The following is a 22,952-nucleotide window of genomic DNA, read 5'->3' on the forward strand; positions in this document are numbered from 1 at the left end:
TCACGTTGTGCGTGCTCACGTCCGTGTACTTTTCACAGGCTGTACGCGCTCCGATTGGCTGGCGCCTCTGGGATCAATTTGAAACTTGGCGGTTAAAGCTCCGGTTGGAACAGGGCGCCAGGGAAGATCGGGGAAGGGACGTTTAGTTTGGTGAGTTACCGGGCACCACGTTAGCTCAAATTCCGTGCTTCGTAGCACTTCAGGGCTTGGGGTCACGGTCGCTGTCTCGCTGGAGTTTCTTTATTTCAGACACCATTTCGCCTTGCAGTATTGGGACTGACAAACCATTAGGCGGTGGCCAAGAGTGACAGGACACAGTGATCCTGCTGGGAGGGAGAGTGCATCAGCGAGTTCCGAGTCTCCTACGGCCTGAGAAGGGCCTTTCTACTCCTGCCAACCTCGGAAGGTTCCTGGGAGAGCTGGCTTCACTTGGCCAGGACACCTGCTGAGCTGATACCATGAAAGAAGAGGTGAAGGGAATTCCTGTAAGAGTGGCACTGCGTTGTCGCCCCCTTGTCTCTAAAGAGATTAATGAGGGCTGCCAGACGTGCCTTTCCTTTGTGCCCGGAGAGCCTCAGGTGGGTAGTCAAGTCTAGAGTGGCTCTCTCCACAGCTGAGGCTGAAAGGAGCGAGGGGCGTGGTCAGGCATTGTTTTTTTAATCCTTCCCCTATCCCTTCTCTCTTGCCTTTTGCAGGTGGTGGTTGGTACTGATAAATCATTTACCTACGATTTTGTGTTTGACCCCTCTACTGAACAGGAAGAGGTCTTTAATACAGCAGTAGCTCCACTCATAAAAGGCGTGTTTAAAGGTGAGGCTGTTCACTGGGCAGGTTTTTTGAGCATATATTATGTGTGGGTCATATAGGCACTACAAATAGAGGAATGGATGAAATAGCTTTTAAAAACAGCCTACAGACTAGTACCATTTGTGAAAGTCTTTCTACTCTTGAAGCTAGTATCAGACTGTCCTGTTTATCTTTGACCTAGGCGTATGTTGCTGTTTTGGGGGACCTCACAGAGCACCTTTTATCTCAGTGCTTGGGAGGCAAAGACATCTCTGAGTTTGAGGCCCGCCTGATCTACATAGCGGGTGGCAAAACATCCAGGGGTACCTAGTGAGATCCTGTCTCACAAACAAACAGAAAACAAAGCAAAAATAAAGAATATGTGGTTTTTGTTTGGTGCTGATTGTGTACTAACCTGCGGAAGTGCCAAGAATATTCAGATATGTAACATAGTCTCTGGGCTCTTGAGTTTAAAGTCCACAGGGTCAGAAAACAGGTAGATGACTGTGGGAACTGGGATCCAGGAGGGCGGTATTGAAGCCTCTGTCACCATCCACCAGTGCTTTACCCAGGCGCCACGGCACCCATAGATGACTACATAAGTGAGTTTGGATACATAGAAAAAGTTTAAATTTTTACACCTATTTAAAAAAATTGGGGGTGATTCTTTTCTTTCTTTTTTTTTTTTTCCTCTTTATTTCCCCAGACAGTATTGCATATAGCTCAGGTTGGTCTTAAACTCACAATGTAGCCAAAAATGGATGTGATGGCCCATGTGTTTAATCCTATTACCTAGGAGGCAAGCAGAAAGGAATCTCTGTAAGTTCAAGAGCAGCCTGGTCTGGTCTACACATCTAGGGTTCCAGGCCAGCCAGGGCTACATAGTGAGACTCTGTTAACTGTGTAGTGTGTATGGAGTGTGAATTGTACCTATAGAAGCTATGGAAGTGTCACTGTTTTCCTACAACATAGTATGAGGATTGAAGGATGGCACTAAACTCCATTAGGGGAGTTTAGGTTAATTTCCAAGCATACGGAACTTTTGAGATAGGTATTGAAAGATGAGTTGAATTTTTTTAGATAGATTTTTTTTTCTACCTTAAGTCCTTGAGTATTATGGCCAGCTAGTAATCTTCACTGCAGAAGCTAAGCTTTTAAGGGCTGGAATCTAAAGCAAGCAGGACCTGAGAGATATCTACTTGTCATATTAGTAGTTTACAGTGGTTATTAAATTTTTTTATTAATTGAGAATTTCATACATACATATAAGTGGTTTTTTTTTTTTATCAAATCTCTCATTTCCTTCTGTCCACTTCTTCTCTTGTCTTCGGCCTATATATTCTTTTTTTTCTTAAACCCAGAGTCAGTTCAGTGTTGCCTGTATGTCAGAACATCTTATGGTGCATGGGTAACTTCTTGGTCACATCTCTGAAGAAAACTGATTGTCCTTCCTTCGGTAGGCATCCATTTCTAGTAGTTGGTCAGCTAAGTGTGGGACTTCATGAGTGTAACCCTGTGTTTGTTTCTGCTGGGATTTTTGGCTGCCTCAATCTTGTACAGAGCTCAGTAGTTATTCACTTAAAACTTAGAACCATAACAAATTAATGAATGTGTTGCATATAATCTAGTTGAACTTTTCACCCAAATTCTTTCTAGTAATTAAATGAACTTTTGGTGTCTTGTTTGTGCCAGGGTCTCATTTAGTCCAGACTGACCTCAAATTAGACATGTAACAGAAGCTGACCCTTAACTCCTGATCCTTCTGTGTTTACCCTTAACATGTTCTGGTTATACAAATTCATCACCACGACCATCTCCAGTGCCTGTTTAAATTTATTCTTTGACGAAGAAGTCCCAGAATCATAGAGTGACCTACTTGACAGTTGCTTTCTTTTAGACAGCTCAGTTTTTTCTTCTGCAGTTACTATTGTGTGTATATATCACCGTTTGTGGGGGGAGGCTCAGAGGACAACTTACAGGAATTGGTCCTTTCCTACCACATGTATCCCCCTGGCCTCCACAGGTACCTGCATGCATACACTGCACCTAAAATCCCACCCAGAACACTTAAGCCAGGCAGTGGGGGTGCACACCTTTAATCCCAGCGCTCGGGAGGTAGAGTGGCAGTTGGATCTCTGAGTTCAAGGTCATCTTGGTCTATGGATCCAGTTCTAGGACAGCCAGGGCTACACAGAAAAACTCTTGTCTTGAAAACAAAAAACAAAAAAACCAAGACAACTTAAAAATGATGTCATGTCTCAGGGGATATTGAATATCTTTGTGTATGTGTAAAGTGTATGCACAGGTTTGTACAGGTATCTTTGCTCGTGCATGTCTAGTAGAGGTCAGAGGTCAACATTAAGTGTTTCCCTCCATTGCTCTCTATCTTGTGTTTTGAGACAAGGATCTCTTGCTGAACTATTTCAGCTAGACTGACAGTTCAAAGACCTCAGGATGCCCCTGTGTCTTCCCTCTCAGTACTGGGGCTGCACAGATCCATGCTGTCATATCCAGTTTTTTTTTTTTTTTTTTTTTTTTTTTTTTCTTGAGCTGGGGGCCGAACCCAGGGCCTTGCCCTTGCTAGGCAAGCGCTCTTCCACTGAGCTAAATCCCCAACCCCTCCAGTTTTTTGTTTGTTTGTTTTTTTGTTTTGTTTTGTTTTGTTTTTTGTTTTTTGTTTTTTTTTTCCGGAGCTGGGGACCGAACCCAGGGCCTTGCGCTTGCTAGGCAAGCACTCTACCACTGAGCTAAATCCCCAACCCCTCCCCTCCAGTTTTTATATGGGCACTAGAGATCTGAACTCATGTTCTCGTGCTTGCACAGCAAGCACTTAACCCACCTGGACATCTCCCCAGACCCAACCTTTATTTATGTCTTTTCTATTTATCTGTTTTGTGTAACTCGTGTGTGCCGGTGTATCACATTGTACATGTGCTGGTCAGAGCATAACTTGTAGGTATCAGTTCTAACACTCTATGGGTTCCAAGGGCCAAAGACAGGATGCTGGGTTTGGCCTTAAGTGCTGTCACCCACCAGGCCATCTTATCAGCGCCCCTGTTTTGTCTTTCGTAAGACAAGGCTCATGTCTTAAGAGCTTTCCCGGAAAGCTGGCTTTCCCGGAACTCACTAAATAACCAAAGATGACCTTGAACTTCCGGTTTCCCTGTGACCTCCCCAGTGTCAGGATTCCAGATGTACACCATCCTCCTTTGGTTTGATTTGGTTTGGTTTGATTTATGCTGTATTGGAAAGCAAACTCATGGCTTTGTACATGCTAAACAAGTACTCTGCCAAATGAGGTATAGTTCCAGACTAAATACCTTGTTGTAAAACTTGAAAACACTATAGTTATAGAAATGTTGCAAAAACAGCATAAGGGAGCCATTTATTTCTGGAATCATTGGTAATAAGTTATTGACCCTATGACCCCTGAATACTTTAGCATATATTTCCAATAAGAGTCCTCATAACCTGTCCCAGCCATCAAAATCATAGAAGCTGCAGTGTCGCATTACTACCTTCTAATCCTCAGCCCCATTCAAATGTTGCCAGTTGTTTCAGTAATGCCCTTTATAGCAAAGGATTTAGTTCAAAAATTGTGTTATGATTAGCTGTGCCCTTTTTTAGTCCCCAAGTCTAAAATGAACCTTTGGGTTTTTTTTTTTTAAAGCTTTCATTGTTTTGATACTTGAAGATTACAAGGCACTTATGTCTTTCCATTTGCTTTTATCTAATGTTATGATAAAATTTGAGCTTTTTTTTTTTTTAAGCAGAAACACCACAGACATGCTTTTGTATTCTCATTGATTCCTGTCAGGCAGTATATGATTTCGATTTGTCCTATTACTGTAATTGTTAATATATCAATAATCTGACTAAGGTATAAACCGACCACATCTTTCCTGTAAAGTTATTTTTTTCTTCTTGCATAATTGAAAAAGCATTATATAGTTCTAATTCTCTTCTACTTTTTTCTTTTGCACGATTTTGTCTAATTCTCATCTAGTTTGCTATTTCTTCCCTCCACTCTCTTCTTCATTCCATTCTATTAATAATTAAATTGCTCCCTGCTTCCTTTCCCCTCTCCTACTCCTACCATGCCCTGCCCTTTCCCCCTTAAGTCCATGGCCTCTTTTTAATTCCTGTTACATATAACACTCACACACTCAACTGCATGGTATATGAATAGAACCTGTGGGGTCTACTCAGTGTTGCTCATGTGTACATGATTTCAGGGCTGACCACTTGGTATGGATAGCAATTAAGGGGGCTGTCCCTGGAGAAGACAGATGCTTCCTCACTCAGCAGTTGTTAGTTGCCTGTAGTTCTCTGTGGAAGGGCCCCTTCCATGTTAGCATGTCACTTGCTGGTGTTCTTCTGGTCTTGTTTAGGCAGCCATACTGTTGAGGTACTGTGGGTGAAACCTTGTCATTTCTAGGCGACACAGACTCACATGAGATTTCCTGGTCCTCTAGCTCTCACAGTCTTTCCGCTCCTTGTCTGCCATGTTCCCTGGCTCTTAGTTAGGTGCAGGAGTTGTGTTGTCCATTAGGGGTGAGCATCCCTTTAGCAGGTGTTCTCTGCATTTTGACCAGTTATGATTTTCTGTAATGCTCCATCTGTTGCAAAGAGAAGCTTCTTTGAAGCGTGAGTGGTACTCTTCCCTATGGGTATAAGGATAAGTATTTAGAGTGCAGTTAGGAAGTATATGGGTTAGGAAAATAGCTATAGTAGGTTCTATTCTCTGATCTATCCCTGAGTAGTCGGCTAGGTTTCCAGTGTCAGGCATGATTTCCTTCCTGTTGAAAGGACCTTTGTCCAATTAGAAAACAGTTGGCTACCACCCAGATATGAGTGTCACCTTTAGGATATCTTGCTAAACTCTTGTGGTCCATAGGCTTCAGAGCTAGGCATGGCTGTTGGTTACTTCCCTCCCTTGGCACTTTATATAATACCTGCAGTTCTATGGAAGCCAGTTCCTGGGGAAGAGGTTTCCAGGTCAAATCTGTCTCAGATCCTCCAAGTCCAGTGTGTAAAATGCATGTTGTCCTCAGTAACTGGCACTTAACCTTCAGCCTTTGGAATACAGCAGGAGTAACCTGTGCTGTTTGGGGAATCTCTTGTCTTCCTGACCAACAACTTGAAAGGAAGTGTCTTATGTTCACTTCTAGATTTTTTTGTTTGTTTTTTGGTTTTTTTTTTTTTTAAGTTAATCTAGAGCTGTTTAGGGGAAAGGGAACATGTATATACATTTCTATGTATTATATGTAATTTTAGGTAAATAAAAATACCATGATTCCTTAGGGATTTTCAGTCATCCTTAGTGTTATTTGTCCCTGCCCTCCCTATCCCATATCGACCCCCGCTAGTCCCTCTGCAGTTAGAGCCCTCAACATTGTTCCGTTTCCCCCTTCATATCATGTGTATCCTGCTATTGCTTTTGAAAACACAGTCTCATTGAGTGCATGCCTCCTTTGAACTCATTCTGTAATGCAGTAGAGACTAGTTGTGAGCTCCTAAGTCCTGTGCTTGCCCGAGCCACCATGGCCAGGTACCATTTTCTTTAGCCATTTCTGAAATAATATTTTTTTGGATTTCACTGTCAGTTCAGTTTCCTCAAATGTGTACCTCCACAGTCTAGTAAAGGTGTCAATAGTTGTACTTCTGTAGTCTTTTTTATCTATTTTTATTATTTTTAATTGTTTGTGTATCTGTCTTGTCTGTCTAACTGCCTGTCCATCTGTCTGCTTGCTTCCTTGCCTTTCTCTCTGTATAAGTATGTGCTCTGAGTCCAGGTGCCCATAGAGGCCAGAAGTGTCAGATTCTCCTGGAGCTGGTGGCGAGTCACCTGAAGTGGGTACTTAGGAGTTGAACTCAGGTCCTCTGGAAGAATAGTACATGCTCTTAACCACTGAGCCATCCCTCCAGCCCCTTCTCTTATGTTCTTAACCTGGGAAACGTGAGAATTAAACTGTATTATTTGAAGACAGTGGCAAGAATAAAGTGATTCTAATATACATGTTTTTAACACCATCCTTATTTGTAAGAACAAATCTGGTCTTTTTATATTCAGCTCAATAGTATACTTTTATACTCTGGACTCCTGGTACCAGAGTCCAGAGTGTTTTAGACACAGTACTAAAACCTGGTTTTCCAAGATGTTGCAGCTTATACCTATCTGCAGTATTATAGAAAGTTATAAAATGTTATTTCCTTGCCCCTATGACAGTCATATCAGATTATAACAGCAATATATTTCAATTTACAGGTTAAGAGCTTTCATTTAGAGCAGAAAGCTCTCCTCTCCTCTCCTCTCCTCTCCTCTCTTTTCTTTTGACAGGGTCTGGCTTGCCTGGAACTTGCTGTGTAGATCAAGCTGACTTTAAAACCCACACACATCTTCATGCTTTTGCCTCTCAGATGCTGAGATTCAAGATAGTGAACTACCATACCAGCAAGTTCTTTTTAAAACTTCATAATCATCACTTAAAGTAATATGTTTTTTCAAATTTTAAAGATTTTTTTCATTTTCTATTTTTAGGTTTTAAAGGGGTCTTTTTTTGTTTGTCTGCTTGCTTTATTCCCATAGTTGTGAACCACTATGCAGGTGCTGGGAATCAAACCTAAAACCTATGGAAGAGCAGCCAATGCTGAGCCATCTCTCTAGCCCTGAGATATTTCTTGTCAGGCTCCAAAATGATGTGGGTAAATAGTAGATGACAGCTTTAACAAAAATACAGTGATTTTCTTTTTTAAAAAAGAGTTTCCTTTAGACTGTCTGATTTTCTTTTAAGTTAGGATGGCTTTCTGAGGTATTTATTAAATGTTGAAGCACATTTGAATTTATAGTTTCTTTAGTCCCTACTTTATAATCAATTAGCGAGTTATAATAATTAAAGTGTGAATAGCCCATCTGTTGTCTATTTCTCTCTCTTTAAAGATATTGCTATAGTTATAGCTAGAATTATCTGTCTCCAGTTCCAATCAAAACTTAAGGCTTATGGGATAAAATGAAATGCACCCATAGTAATTCATATTCTCCAGCAAGACAAAATATAAAAATAGATATAGAAAATAACACTTTTCACTTGAACTAAGCTCAAACAGATATAGATCTTACCTGTCTTTCTGCAAACATTACAAATTATATGGACTGTAATAGAAAACACTGTCACTATTCCATGGTGCATCCAATGTAATAATTTATAAAATGTGTGCTGGAGCAATGGCTCAGAGATTAAGGAGCCCTGACTGCTCTTCAGAGGTCCTGAGTTCAATTCCCAGCAACCACATGGTGGCTCACAACCATCTGTTTTTTTGGTTTTTTTTTTTTTTTTTTTTTTTTTGGAGCTGGGGACCCGAACCCAGGACCTTAAAGCTTGCTAGGCAAGCGCTCTACCACTGAGCAAATCCCCAACCCGCTCACAACCATCTGTAATGAGATCTGATGCCCTCTTCTGGTGTGTCTAAAGACAGCTACAGTGTACTCATATACATAAAATAAATAAATTATAAAATGTGAATAGAAAAACCTCAGTTGTTTACCTTACTCTTGGTCACAGGAAATGGTTACAATGTGAGTTGATATCCTTTTGATCTTTTCTATTTTTACTTACAGTTGGATTACATTTAACCCACTTTTTTAGTCCATTATATCTTGAACTTTAAAAAAAATTCTGGGGGTGGGGATTTAGCTCAATGGTAGAGCACTTGCCTAGCAAGCGCAAGGCCCTGGGTTCGGTCCCCAGCTCCGAAAAAAAGAAAAAAAAAATTCTGTCCTGTTTTAGAGAGAGGATCCCTATTAACTCAGTCTGGTCTTGATGTTTTTTAGGCAGGGTCTTATTATTTTACCATTGCTGTCCTGGAACTCACTATTGTTCTGTAGACCAGGCTGGCCTCAAACTCAGAGATCCTCCTTCCTCTGTCCCCAGAGTTCTGGGATTAAAGATGGATTCTATCATACCCAGCTTAGTTTGAACTGTTTGAAAGTGCTGGCATTATCAGGAAAACTCTGCCAGGCCTGGTTCATGAACATCTCTGAAAGGATGATTCTGTACCAATACTCCATAATAGCAAGGGGTCTATGTCATGTTTACGTGTACTTAAAGGCTATGGGTGCATGGAGTCAGATAGGGATTTTTCTTTCTCATTTATTTATTTACTTTATATTCCAATATCAGGCTGCCCTCTCCTCCCAGTTCACCCTTATCCAGCTCCTCCCCTTCCCCTCTGAGAAGATGGACGCCCCCCCTGGATATCACCCGACCCTGGCACATCAGTTCCCTTCTGGGCTAGGCACATCCTCTCCCACTGAGGCCAGACAAGGCAGCCCAGTTAAGGGAACAGGATCCAAGGCAGGTGACAAGTTCAGGCACAGCACCCACCTGCCCCCAGTTGTTGGGGAAATGGCACAAAGACCAAGCTGCACATCTGCTACATGTGTAGGGGCCTAGGTCCAGCCCATGTTCATTCTTTGGTTGGTGGTTCAGCCTCTGGGAGTCCCAAGTGTCCAGCTTAGTTGACTCTGTTGATCTTCCTGTGGAGTCCCCAGATAGGAACTTGTTAGTCCTCATAAAAAAAATTAAAATACTGCTCTTTTCAATTCTCTTTCCATCCCAACTCATTTTTTTCTTTAAAGGCTTATTTCATTTTATTTTATGTGTACAGGTTATTTGCCTTCATGTATGTCTATGTACCATATGTTTGGCTGCTGGTCACAGAAGCCAGAAGAAGGCATGAGATCCCATGGAACTGTAGGTATAAATGGTTGTGAGCTGCCATATGGATGCTGGGAATCGACCTGGTCCTCTGGAAGAGCAGACAGTGCTCTTAATCACTGAGTCCTAATCCTAACTCTTAATCCTCCTGTTTTAGACACCCAATTTCTAGATACTGGTGTGTGCTTCCATATCTGGCAAGGCCTTGATAAAAAAAAAATACATACCAGAATCGTTTTTGCTCCTTGTGGCTGATTAGGGTTTCTCAATGCACCCTGGACTCTTTTAGAACTCACTCTATAGACCAGGGTGGCCTTGAGCTCAGAGATCCCCTAGCCTCTTCTGCCTCTGCCTGTCTCCAGTGCATTGGGATAAAGGTGTACACCACCATTGCCTGGCTGAGACTTGTATTTGCTTTCCATAATTTAGAATTATTCAAGATTGGAAGTACAAATACTCAAGTATAAATCTTGGAAAGGCTTTTTACCATGTCCTAGCTGCCTTTATTATCTTAGTCATGTCTGTATTTGACTTCCTAGCTCTTAAGGGCTTTAAAAGCTGGCACAGTCGGAGGTTAGTACTTTTCTTTGCTTTTCTTGAGGAATTCAAAACCATGGAACACACAGAACTTTCCTTTGTATTTGCTGTTCTGAATAGACTCTCTCTTAAGAAAGCAACTTCAATTTTCTTACAAGCGATGGCTATAGAAATTGTGTTACTGGATGAATAGCTTTGAGCACTACTGTCTGCATGGCTTCTATCTTGGCAGGATACAATGCAACTGTCCTGGCCTATGGGCAGACTGGATCTGGAAAGACTTATTCAATGGGAGGTGCATACACTGCAGAACAAGAACATGACTCAGCCATTGGGGTTATTCCCAGGGTAATACAACTGCTCTTCAAAGAAATTAATAAAAAGACTGACTTTGAATTTACTCTGAAAGTGTCTTACTTGGAGGTAAGTGGTTTCTCTCCAGTTATTCTGAATTCAAGATCATCTTTGAGTAGGAAAATACATCCAAATGAGGTTTTTCTTGGCATGACTCAAATCAGCAAATTGAGTTTTTCGTAAATTGTATTTTAATAAATTGATAGCAAAAACTTACTTGCTCAGTTGGAGCTGGATGCTACCCAGTTCTTTTCTTAATTAGAATTATCTACTTAATCTGATTGTTAGAAGAATTGGCACTGTCGTACAAAAATATGATAGGAATTCTTTAATTTGAGTTTGGCTTCTATCGCTGATTCTCTGGAGACTGCAGAAAAGGGCTCCGTTTCACTTCAGTGCTAAGGCTTGAATTACAATGCTGCTGCGGGTTCATGAGAATGTTATTAAAAATCAGGCAAAAATATTATGCCATGTATAAGTGGTGATACTTATTGAGCATCTACTATGCGCCAGACCATGATCTGGGTACTTAGATCATGTATTTGGGAGAGATCAGTGGACTAACAGATTTTAAACACATTGTTCTTATAGGGACCTGAATTCTTGTGTACATCAGTATAAAATTGACTGTCTAATTGCATCTAACCTCATGACACCCAAAGGCAGAAGGCATATTTAGAGAATCTGGCTTCTGAGAAGCTAACTTATTGGTTCTACTAAAGTAATGCAGTGATATCTATATATGAGGAATTATAATTAAACTTCTAAAGTTTATGCATGTACTCATAAATTGTATGTAATCCTGATGTTGAATTGCATTGTTACCAAATATAAGAGATAATGAGAAGGGGAGTTAAAGATGATTACAATTATCCTTTATTTTTCTTGTTTTATTTTAAATTCATATGTATGTGGGTATGTACACATCAGTGCAGGTTCCTGAGGGAGCCAGAGGTATAGGATCCCCTGGAGCTGGAGTTAGAGACACTTGTAAGCTGCCTGTCATACGTGCTGGGAACCAAATTTGGGTCCTCTACAAGAACAGTAGAGGGCCATTGAGCCATCTCTCCAACCCCACCCAGATTAGCCTTCTTAGTCCTGATTAGTCCAGCCTTGTTTAAGATAATTGAACATACAAATGACTGCAGAAACTGGCATATTAAAGAGTGACGTCAGCAATAATAGTAAGGAAGCGTCCCGCATATCACATATGGATCATTCTGTTCATTAGTTAAAAGTTTTACTGTTTTATTGACATATCAGTTACAACCCTTCTCTTGCTCCCAACTTCCACCCTGCTTTCCTGTAAGCAACTAATACTTACATTTTAGTCGGTTAAATTGGTAAAAGTGATGCTGTTATGATATCAAGGAACTGACTTTGGGGGCTGGAGAGGTATCTCTGAAGAGAAGCACATGCTCTCCTGGAGAATGCCCAGGTTCGGCTCCCCCAGCTCTAGGGGATCAGATGCTTCTGGCTTCCACAGGAACCTGCATTCACATATGCATATCCACATATATACAAGCGTATACATAATTAAATAATGCAAATCTTTTTTAAAGAACTGAATTTGAACACCAAACATAACTTCTCATGTGCTTGCTGTTTCCAAGAGACTATCTTAAAAGCACTATTAATTTTGTTATATAAACTTAACCCTAAAAATAATACCAAATTCATACATATAAAGTCCTTTTTCTTCCTCTTCCCCTTTATTCTTTCTTCTACCCCTTCCTTCTTTTTTCCTCTCCCTCTATCTCCTCTTCTTCTCTTTCCTTCTCTCCTCCTGCCCCTCCCCCTCTTCTGCTTTCCTCCCCTCCAGTCTCCTCCTGTCCCCACCCCTCCTGTATCTCTTTCTCTCGTCTCCTCTCGTCCTCTCCTCTTCGCATCCCTTTGTTTTCTCTTTGCTCCTCTTGTTTGCAATGCTAGGGTCTTGTGAATGGCAGGCAAGACAAGAGCCTCCACCACAGAGTTATACCCGTGCCCATTACAGCCTTTATAAATGTTATCAAAAATTACTTATGGTCTTGCAGTCCACACACAGATGACCACTGTTAACATGTCTTGTCATTTCCTTTCAACAATACCAGATTTATAATGAAGAAATTTTGGACCTTCTATGTTCATCTCGTGAGAAAGCATCTCAAATAAATATCCGGGAGGATCCTAAGGAAGGCATAAAGGTGTGTTTACCCTTCCTTCTTTTCTTCCTTCCTTTTTTCTTTGTTTCTCTTTTCTTTTTTTTCCTCCTCCTTTTTTTTTTCCGGAGCTGGGGACCGAACCCAGGGCCTAGCAAGCGCTCTACCACTGAGCTAAATCCCCAACCCCTACTTTCCTTCTCCTTTTTTGACGTTATTGCAAATGTTGATAACTACTAAAGCTCATGTCCCTTGTCTTTACCGCTGTGGTTTTAAATGATTGCTAACATCTCAGTCTTTCAGGTTCTGTTTAGCACTAATTCCTTTATTTAATCTAGAATTATTAGATGAGTGTTCTTATGGGAAGAGAATTCAGCTTCCTCATTTTCTTGCTACTTCTTAAAGCATGTAGCAGCAATTAAACATTAATTGTTTACAGGATTCTGAAACTAAGCTCTCTCGTGTGGTAGCCACGTGCCGCAAGAAGGCATTTAAAGTATAATTAATTAAAATTGGACAAGCAGTTCCTTAGGCACACTCACCACTTATCAAGGAGACACCTTTCTGTGTGGCTTCTGACTGCTTTGTAGTCTACAACAGATGTGAGAGATAGCCGTGATCACAGACAATTCTACTGCATATCCCCAGCAGATACTATACTGGGCTCTAGACTGGTATAACAAAGGAGGAAATTAAACACAAATATAGCACGCATACCTGTAGCGAGGGGATCACTTCTCTGAGAGCTTTGGCTCCATGGTCTAGGTCCTGTAGTTGAGTACTCAGGACAGGAAGAATTGGGCTACAGGTGGATGACATCAAGGAGTACAGACTTGGGGAAATGTGGGAAATCATAGCTTCTCTGTCTTCTTCTTCCCCACTTTCTCTTCACAAAGAACAGAGAGTGACCATTCAGGGCGCAAGCAAAGAATAGGTGCTTGTTCTTTTGAGCCTCTTTTCCTTCGGGATTCTTACTTTGGTATCCAGGTATTAAAGCCAGACTTGAAATATTAGACCCTGTGAGCTTGAAACATAAAGGAAAATAATTTGGATAGTGAAGACAAGAAACCTAGGCAAAATATATGTTATCACCAAGAAGAATGTGGGTGCTGAACTACCTCTTGACCATGTCATAAGATTTTTTATATGCTCAGCATGAAGGCAGGAATTAAATCCCAGGCCTTGTTTGAGGCAAGATGGTGTAATTAAAAAAGTATGTGTCCCTAATACAAACTGGAGCAAGAGCAAGTTTGTAAACATTTTTAAGATAGCATTTAAGAAATAAAAGATCTGTTGAGATGATGCAGCAGATAAAAATGCTCGCCACCAAGCCTTATAACTAAGTTTAATCCCTGCAACCCACAAGACGGAGGTGGAGAACTGATCCTTCAAGTTGTCATCTGACGTCTGCACATAGACTTTGGCAGACACTTTGCAGTAGCAGCTGGGCGTGTATACACATACACTTGTACAATAAAACAGAAAGCCGCTTTACAGTGAGGAGTAACTGTAGCAGGAAACTTAAATAAGCCTAGACCAGTCTGTCTGGGACAGAAGACTTGTTCTGGGAATTGAAAGGGGATTCTCAGGAAAAGATTGTGAAGCAGCTCAGTTTCTCCCTACCCTCAACTCGTACCAACAGTATACAGTTGTGCAAGACTTCTGAAGAAAACATTGCCTGGCTACTCATACTGCGTTTTTTATCTTCTGTGCCTATCTCTTAACTTTGTTGCTCCTGGACCTTCAGAGAGAATGATTTTTGTATCCTCATCATCTAGTATAGGTTAGTAGTATGGTGGCATTTTAGAAAGGCTCACTGGAAATAAACTGAAAGGGAGAAAGACCAGGCTGATAAAGATGTGATTAGGGATGTAATATTGCTGTGGATGTGCTTTAAAACAAAACAAAAAGGAAGTAATCAATTTCCAAGAATATCTGAGTTGGTGATGCATGGATATGAAGGAGTGGGACGAGCTGACAATGATTTAAAGTTTTGAGGATAGAGCTTTTAATAGACATGGAGCAGCAGTGAGGAGACGGTATCAGTAGGAGCAAGATGAATTTGGTTTATAATGTGCTGATTTCTGGCTGATATGTAGTCAGCAGCTAGAAATAAAGGAAGAGAAATTAGAGCCACAGGTACAGATTAGGAATATGCTCACAGCATACTAAGACTAGCAGGAACCTCCTGAATTCCCTTGTCCTATCACATGACCTTCAAAGTCCAAGAGAGTGACTTCTGTAAATTCCCACAGTTAGTTAAAGTACTGTGCCCAAAACTTGTTTTTTGTGACTTCCTAGGCCAGTAAAAACTGCCATGCTGCTTCCTTTAAAAGAAAATGGAGTGTAAAATGGATTGCTGGTACAGGAAGGAATGTGGAGCAGAGAGGAATGCTGTAGCAATTTGTGTTGTACTTGATCTCTTTCAGGGTAAAAGTTGACTTTGACTGGGGACTCCTTAGAAGCTAGCTACCCTCCAAGATCTAGAGACCTTCTCTGACTCCAGTATTATCTAGTACCCTTTGTTTCAACTTCTTAGGGAACATTGGAGACCTTGCTTCTTAGACATCATCACAGAGTTCCTGCTTTAAAAAGTCCTCCTTTTACAACCCTTGTGTATACTGATGTTTTCCTACAACAGGAAGACATTTTGCACTTGCTAATCCCTATATTTCTATTCAAGTATTAGAAGAAGGAATCAAGGAAGGCTTTTTTTTCCTCTTGCAATTAGATTGTGGGACTGACGGAGAAGACTGTGCTAGTTGCCTCGGACACTGTTTCCTGTCTAGAGCAGGGTAACAACTGCAGGACTGTGGCCTCCACAGCTATGAACTCCCAGTCATCTCGGTCTCATGCCATCTTTACAATCTCCATCGAGCAAAGGAAGAAAAATGACAAGTAAGTTGCAGCGTCACAATTGTCATGTCCTGTGAAGGCCAAATGCCAGGTGGCTGCCTAGGTTGATTTGACATTCGAACTTTAGAAGGATGAGCATTAATAATCACTGGAGCTAATTTTACTGTCTCAAAAGGCATGAGAGCTGGCCAATCAGCTCTGATAACTCAACTACTTTTAAGCTCGTGTATTGTGTTCACTGTGTCTTCCTGTTATGACCACAGAAATAGCAGTTTCCGTTCCAAGCTGCATCTTGTAGACCTTGCTGGATCAGAAAGACAGAAGAAAACCAAGGCCGAGGGAGATCGTCTGAAAGAGGGTGAGACAATTATGGCCATAGCTCTCGGTGAAAACTTGCATGCTTTTGTGGCTACTGTTGGTATTTTGAAGGAACTATTTCGGTTCTTCTTCTAAGTGTCTACAGTTCAAATTGGAGATTACTTTCAGAAATAGTGAAAAATGATCCTTTCCCTTACACCGATTCACAAGTTCAGGTGTGAAATTGGAATCTCTTCTTAAGTTGGTTTACGTCTGGTCCAGTAAATTCTAGCTTTAATTTATCTCTACCGACTTATAATTAAAATATTCCAGTTTATTGTTCCGTGTACCCATTGTCCCTTGCAGATGTTGCCATGTGAAAACCTTATTAACATGGGTTTCATATCTTTGCTCGAGTCACGTGAAAGTTGATGCCATTGGAAACTTCTAATATGACAGCAACCCAGTGATGTGCATGAGTTATTTCTTTGGCATCTGGCTTTAATTTCTGGATGAGTTTTATACATTCACACTTTGAGTTTTAGCCTTCTTAATATTACCTTTAAAAATTCTTGCCCTCTTTGTTTTTAAGTGTTTAGTTCTGAGTTGATTTTTGGGAGGAGAATACATAATTGAAATATAACTCACATATTGTATTTAAAACTGTATATGTCAATGGATTTCGTATATTCAGAGTTATGCCTGCATCACCATAGCCTCATCTAAGAATATTTTATCATCCCAAAGAGAAGCACCATAACCCATAGTGCCCAATCCCCATTCCCCATCTATCTCTAGAGACAATATATGAGCTTTGGTGACTGATGTCTTTCACTTAGCATACAGTCATGTAGCATGTAGTCAGTACTTCATTCTTTTCATTGCTGAATAATATTCAGTTATATGGATATACCACATTTTGTCCCGTTCATCGATTTTCCAATGTTGGCTGTTGTAAGTATTGTTCTCTGAGCCTCTTTATATAAGTTTTTATACAAACAAACTGGTTTTGTTTTTGCTTTGAGAAAGGGGCTTTCTCTCTCTTTCTGGCTCACCCAGAATTCAATATGTAGACCAGGCCAGGGTCTCATAGGGATCCACTGCCTCCGTTTCCTGAGTGCTAGAGGTACAGGTGTGTGTCACTATGCCTGACCTCAGACAATCTTGTAAATATATCTTGAGAACATAGATAGGAAGGGAATTGCTGGGTTATTGGTTAGCTCCACTTTAACCTTTTTTCTATAAAGAAAATTCAATCCTTTTTAAAATATATAATGAGTGAATTTTAGTATATTCACAAGGAGTTGTTTAACCATCAGCAAAATAAATTTTAGGATGTTTTTATTCCTCCCTGAAGGACCCTGATACCTATTGGCAGTCACTCCCTACTCCTGTCAGTGTCTGCTTCTGCCCTGGCAATAATGAATTCTCGCCCTCTACACATTTCACTCTTTTGAACATCTCATATGGAAGGTTTTATAGTATGTGCCCTGTTTTCATTGACTGAGTCAGTATCTAGGTTCTTGTGCATGCTAATCCTGAGCTACAGCTCTAGCCCTTCCTTCATTGACTGGTTTTCTCAAATCATGGTTTCATAATCCATCCATTTATAGCATGTATCAATGCTTCATTCCTTTTTATTGGAATTCAATAATTCATTTTCTAGAGATAACACTTTTTACTGCATGCATTCTTCCTTTGAGATGTTTGAGTGGTTTCCAAGTTTTGTTTGATTGTCTTTTGTTTCTTTGGTCATTATGACTAATGCTGCTTGCTTGCTTGCTTGTTTGTTTGTTTGTTTGTTTCAATCAAGTATCACGTAGCCCAGGCTGGCCTTGAACTTACTGTGTAGCAAAAGCTTGAACTTTTAATCTTTATATGTCTAACTTCCAAGTGCAGGAATTATTGGCATGTGTCATTACCATATTGGCTATGAATATTTATTTCTTTTTTGGGGTGTGTGTGTGTGTGTGTGTGTGTGTGTGTGTGTGTGTGTGTGTGTGTGTGTGTGTGTGTGTGAATAGAATTGCTGTCCTATAACTCATTCTGTAGACCACCACACTGTCCTTGAACTCAAAAAAGGATCCTCCTGTCTCTGCCTCCTGAATGTTGGGATTAAAGGCATTTTGCCACCATACTGGGTATTTATGTCTTTTAGAAAAGATTTATTTAATTATTTTATGTATACCAGTGCTCTGTTTGCATGTATACCTGCAAGCCAGAAGAGGGCATCATATCCCAATATAGATGCTTGTGAGCCACCGTGTGGTTGCTAGGAATTGAATTCAGGACCTCTGGAAGAGCAGCCAGTGCTCCTAACCACGAAGCCATCTCTCTAACCCATATTTATGCCTTTTTAATTCTAGTCCTCCTAGGACATAAATATTGGTTGGAGAGATGCCTATATGATGAAAATTGTTTGACATACTCATTGACAATTTGTATATCTTCTTAGGGAAAATGACCATTTGTTATGTTTGATTCATTTCAAGTAATTTTCGCATGTGAGGTTAAGATTATTTCCTTATTTCCAATCTTGTGCATGTGGATATCTAGTTGTCCAGTATCATTTGTTCGAAGACTATTCTTTTCCCACTGAATTTTGTTGGGTGGCCCCCCCTTGTAGAGAAGTGATGGGACTAGTCCTTGGATCTGGCTCTCTGCTTTCACCAGTCCCTCCCTAACTTGATTACTATTCTTATGTAGTGACTTTTGAAGTTGAGAAAAAAATGTGACACCTTCAACATTTTTTTTTTCAAGATTGCATTGATTCTTCAAGGTTTCTTAAATTTCCATGGCAATTTAAGGATCAGCGTATCGCTTTCTGCAACGATGCCAGCAGGAGTTGTCATAGGCGTCCTATCCAGTCGGCAGATCTGTTTGGAGAGCATTGCCTTCAGCAGTGTTCAGTCTCACAGTTGAGAATGCTGGCTTGTTTTCTTTCCTGTCTTTTAATGAGCTTCATTTTTTTAAAGTATTACTTTAATGGTTCTGTTAATTTTATTTCTAAGTATTCTTTTCAGAGCTATTAAAATGGAATTGTTTTGTTAATTTCATTTTAAAATTGTTTATTGAGTTTAATAAGTTGATCTTGTATCCATTGGCCTACGCAGTTTGTTGGTTCTAATAGTTTGGTTAGATCTTTCTGGATGCCAATCTATATAGGGTTTGTGAAGAGAGAATTGTACTTCTTTCTTTACAATCTGGATGCTTTCCATTTCTTCTCTGCCTTCTTGTCCTTGTAGAAGATGCTTCAGTACGTTATTTGGTAGAAGTAGTAAGTGTGAATATTGCCGCGTTCTTGTTAGCTGTGCAGTTTTTGTAGACGCCTCTGCCCATGCTGAGGAAGCACCATGTCTGGTTTGGTGAGCATTGCTTTTACTATGTATGGCTGTTTGCCAAGAGCTTTTCATAATTTTTGACATGGTGACATTATTTTTGTGCTTTCATTTATTCCTTGTTTCTGGTTGTGTTGCTTAGTGGGTTTCAGTCTTGTAGCTTTCTTGACCTAATCCTGTAGTCTGTATTCTGTCTAGTTTGCCCTCACACAAGCTTAGTGATGGGCTAGTGGCTAGTCTCACATCTCCTTAAATGCTTGGACTTAGAAAGCTTCCATTAGTTACTAAGGGCTTTGTGTATGGAGGGGGGGTATACCTTCTACACCCAGGCACTTTATAGCTCTGTGTTAGCATTTATTCATTGCTTAAGCAAATCTCAAATCTTACATGTTTTTCATCAATTGTTTTGCCAATTAGAATTGACTGTTGTTAGAGTGATTTTTCCCCTCTAAGTTCGAGTTTTATTCTTTACAAATAAATATCATATATGTTCAAGATAGTGCAGTATTTTAGTAATATAAATTCATTATGAGATGATTGGCACAATCAAAGCTAATTAATATATCCATAATTTCACAGTTGTTTTAGTCAGTGTTCTATTACAGTGAAGAGACACCATGACCAAGGCAACTCTTATGAAAGAAAGCATTTAGTCAGGGACTTGCTTACGGTTTCAAAGGCTTAGTCACATTGTCATCATGGCAGAGAGCTTGGTGGCAGGCAGGCAGGGATGGCACTGGAGACGTAGCCGAGAAGTACATCCTAATCCGCAAGTGGAGGGAGGCTGGTGACAGAGAGAGAGAGAGACTGGGCTCGGTATGGGCTTTTGAGACCTTGATGCCTTCCCCAGTGACACTTCCTCCAAAAAGGCCACACTCCTAATCCACTCAAATATAAAGGATGACTAAAAAGATTAACAAGATAAAAAATGGAGCTGAAGCAAAAGGATTATGTATTCTAGGCCAGACCAGGCCCACAGCAAGACCTTAAGACTGGGGCTACAGCGAGATCTCAGAAGTTTAGAGAATTTGCAGAGCAATCGTGACCACAGTTTGGATTACAGCACTCTTGGAATAAACCAGACATCTTGCTAATGTCTGCAGTTCAGAACAGGGTGGAGGCAGGAACACCCTTGTGATTTGCAGGCTTCCGTCCTGCTAGTGAAAGTGCGAGTCCCAGGTTCAGGTGAGACCCTGCCTCAGAGGAAGAGGCATGAAATTATAAAGGAGGATACCCCATGTCATCTTCTGGCCCCATGCTCACACGTGCACAGTTACTCAGATGCACACATATAAATAAATGAATCATGAAAATTCATTTATTAAGGCTGACTTTAGTTGTAGCCAAAGAACACAATTGTTCGGCACTGCAGGAAAATGGAACCAAATGGAGATTATATTAAGTAAAATAAGTCAGTCAGAATAAAAATATGTTTTCTCTCATTATGGATCCAAGATTTTATATAGACATATAAAATCTTTTCTGTGTCTGTGTGTGTGTATGCATATTAAAAGTAGAAAATCCAGTATATGAGCCTATAGGGGACCATTCTTATCTAAACCACCAAAATCTGCTCCCTGGCCCCATAGGCTTGTAGTCATATCATAATGCAAAACTGTATTCAGTCCAACTTCAAAAGTTTCTATACACTGTTTAAAAGTTCAAAGTTTCTTCTGAGACTCCTACAGTCTCTTAACTGTAATCCCCTGTAAAACGAAAATCAAAAAGCAGATCACATCCTTCCAACATACAATGGGACATTACCATTCCAAAAGGGAAGAAAGGGAGCAGAGTGAGGAACTATTGGACCAAAGCAAGAAAGGCCGAAAACCAGAAGAACAAACTTAAAATTCCGCCTTTCTGCCTGATGTCAAAGCTCTCTTCAGATGTTCAGCTCCTTTCAACTTTGTTGATGATAGCACACTTCTCTCTCGGGCTGGTTCCATACCCTGTTAACAGCTCTCCTTGGCAAATATCCCACAACTCTAGCATCTTGAACATCTTGGAGTCTTCGAGGTAATCCAGGCTTCGCCTTCACAGCTTTACATAACGGCTTCTCTGCTCCATTGGTTTGCTTTGTAGTGCTGACAACTGGACCCATGACTTTGCACATGCTAGACAAGGACTATACTACTGAGCTGTGTTCCTCACCCTGGCATAATATTTTTGAGGCTTATATATATTCTTGCTTTGGTTAGTGATTATCTCTTTGTATTTCTGAATAATGTTCTAGCCTTTAGCCTTTGATTAGACAATGATTTAATTTCCATTATCTTTTTTTTAATTATTTCAAATTTTAGCCATTATGAAAAGTGCTGTTTAGAACATTTGTGTGTGTGTCCTTTTGTGAAGATGTTTTCATTTCACTTCAACACATACTTAGGAGTACAAGAGGGTAAATATGTGCTTACTTGATTAGCAGTTGTCCAACAAGCTTGGTACTATTTTATATCTCCAATATATGAGGGTTCCCACTTGTTCCTGTCTGTGTAATTCAGATTGCTTTACATTGTATTTTTTTCTTTTTCTTTTCTTTTTTTTTTTTTTTTTTTTTTTTTTTGGAGCTGGGGCTTCATTACATTGTAATAGGTGTCAAACTGTATTCTTATAGATTTCTAGATGGTATTTGCTGGCTCTCTTTTAGTATTCTTACCGACTATCTGCTGTTTCTTAAGTGTCTGCTCAGATCTTTGAATTTTCCATCTTTTGCTGAGGTTTGTAGACCTTGATATTTCCTGGGTTTCAGTAGGAAGCACTTAGGTTGCCTCTTTTTCAGATTGCAAGTTTCCTGGTTTTTGTTTGTTTTTTTTTGTCTTGAAATAGGAGTTTGTTTTGTAGCTCAGGCTGGCCTGGAACTCACTAGGTAGCCTGAGGTAGCCTTGAGCTGTGGATCTTCCTGTCTTTGCCCCCCGACTGCTAGATTATAGGTGGGTACCATCACACTCGGTTCCTGCCTATTTTGTTTTGAATTTTTGTATGTGTGTTTGTGTTTGTATATATGTGCCACAAGCACAAACCACAATAGACATGTAAAGGTCAGAGGATAACTTGTAGGAGTTGTTTCTCTCTTACTATATGGGTCCTGGGGATCAAACTCAGATCATGAGGCTTGGTGGCAAGCACCTTTACCCACCAAACCATATTACTGATCATTATGTCTTTGGTTTTTTGAGATCAATTTCTCTGTGTAGCCCTGGCTGTCCTGGAATGCTTTGTAGATCAGGCTGGCCTCAAACTCAAAGATCTACCTGCCTCTGCCTCCAAGTGCTGGGATTAAAGGCATGTGCCAACATCGCCCAGACCCATCATACCTATTTTAATGATGTCTTTTGTTGAACAAAAAACTTCAATGTGTTTTAAGCCATCAATTTTTTCTTTAATAACATTCTGGTTTTTGATGTCTTATCCATTAAATCTTCGCCTACTACAAAATTATTAAGTGCGTTCCTACCTGGTTTCATGGACTTAGTTTGCATTTAATATTCTGATGTGTTTTAAATTGGTTTTTGCTTATGAAATGAGACAGGAACTAAGGGTCATTTTTCCTTTACATGGATATCCTGTGGTTTATGCACTACTTATTAAAAAGAAGTTCCTTTTTAAGCACATATTTACCCTCTTATACTCCTAAGTGTGTCCTGGAGTAAAATTAAAACATGTTCCCAAAAGAGCATGCACACTGATTGATGTTCTGAAGAGTATTCTCATTAATCAGGGAGTGTCGCTCAGTGGTTGGATGCTTGTCTAGCATGCACAGGGACCTACGTTCAAGCCTCACACTACAGACAAACAAAACCCTTGAAGGAAGGATTTATTTCTAGACTATTCTGTGCTATGTATTGATCTGTTTATGAGTCAGGTGTGTATTATATTGAACTCTGGAAAGGCAAGTTTCCCTTAGCTTTTCTTTTGTCAGAATTGCTTTCTGA

General features: G+C 40.2%; 1 protein-coding gene across 1 annotated transcript; it reads left to right on the forward strand.

Annotated features, from left to right (window-relative positions):
* Window positions 1-38: 38 nt before the first annotated feature.
* LOC116887921 (chromosome-associated kinesin KIF4-like) lies at window positions 39-15,841 on the forward strand. Its single transcript, XM_032889387.1, has 7 exons — window positions 39-150; window positions 250-578; window positions 696-810; window positions 10,273-10,463; window positions 12,485-12,577; window positions 15,264-15,430; window positions 15,652-15,841. The coding sequence occupies exons 2-7, from the start codon at window positions 459-461 to the stop codon at window positions 15,839-15,841; spliced, it is 876 nt and encodes a 291-aa protein (XP_032745278.1). The 5' UTR covers window positions 39-150; window positions 250-458.
* Window positions 15,842-22,952: the final 7,111 nt, after the last annotated feature.

This window comes from Rattus rattus, chromosome X (assembly GCF_011064425.1).
Source record: "Rattus rattus isolate New Zealand chromosome X, Rrattus_CSIRO_v1, whole genome shotgun sequence".
NCBI lineage: Eukaryota > Metazoa > Chordata > Mammalia > Rodentia > Muridae > Rattus > Rattus rattus.

What these genes read in the sequence shown, in the direction of transcription:
- LOC116887921 (XM_032889387.1), top strand. Translation starts at nt 459, where the DNA reads ATGAAAGAAGAGGTGAAGGGAATTCCTGTAAGAGTGGCACTGCGTTGT. An exon ending in ATCCTAAGGAAGGCATAAAG is followed by an intron (nt 12,578 to 15,263) that starts GTGTGTTTACCC and finishes TCTTGCAATTAG; the next exon opens with ATTGTGGGACTGACGGAGAA. An exon ending in CAAAGGAAGAAAAATGACAA is followed by an intron (nt 15,431 to 15,651) that starts GTAAGTTGCAGC and finishes TTATGACCACAG; the next exon opens with AAATAGCAGTTTCCGTTCCA.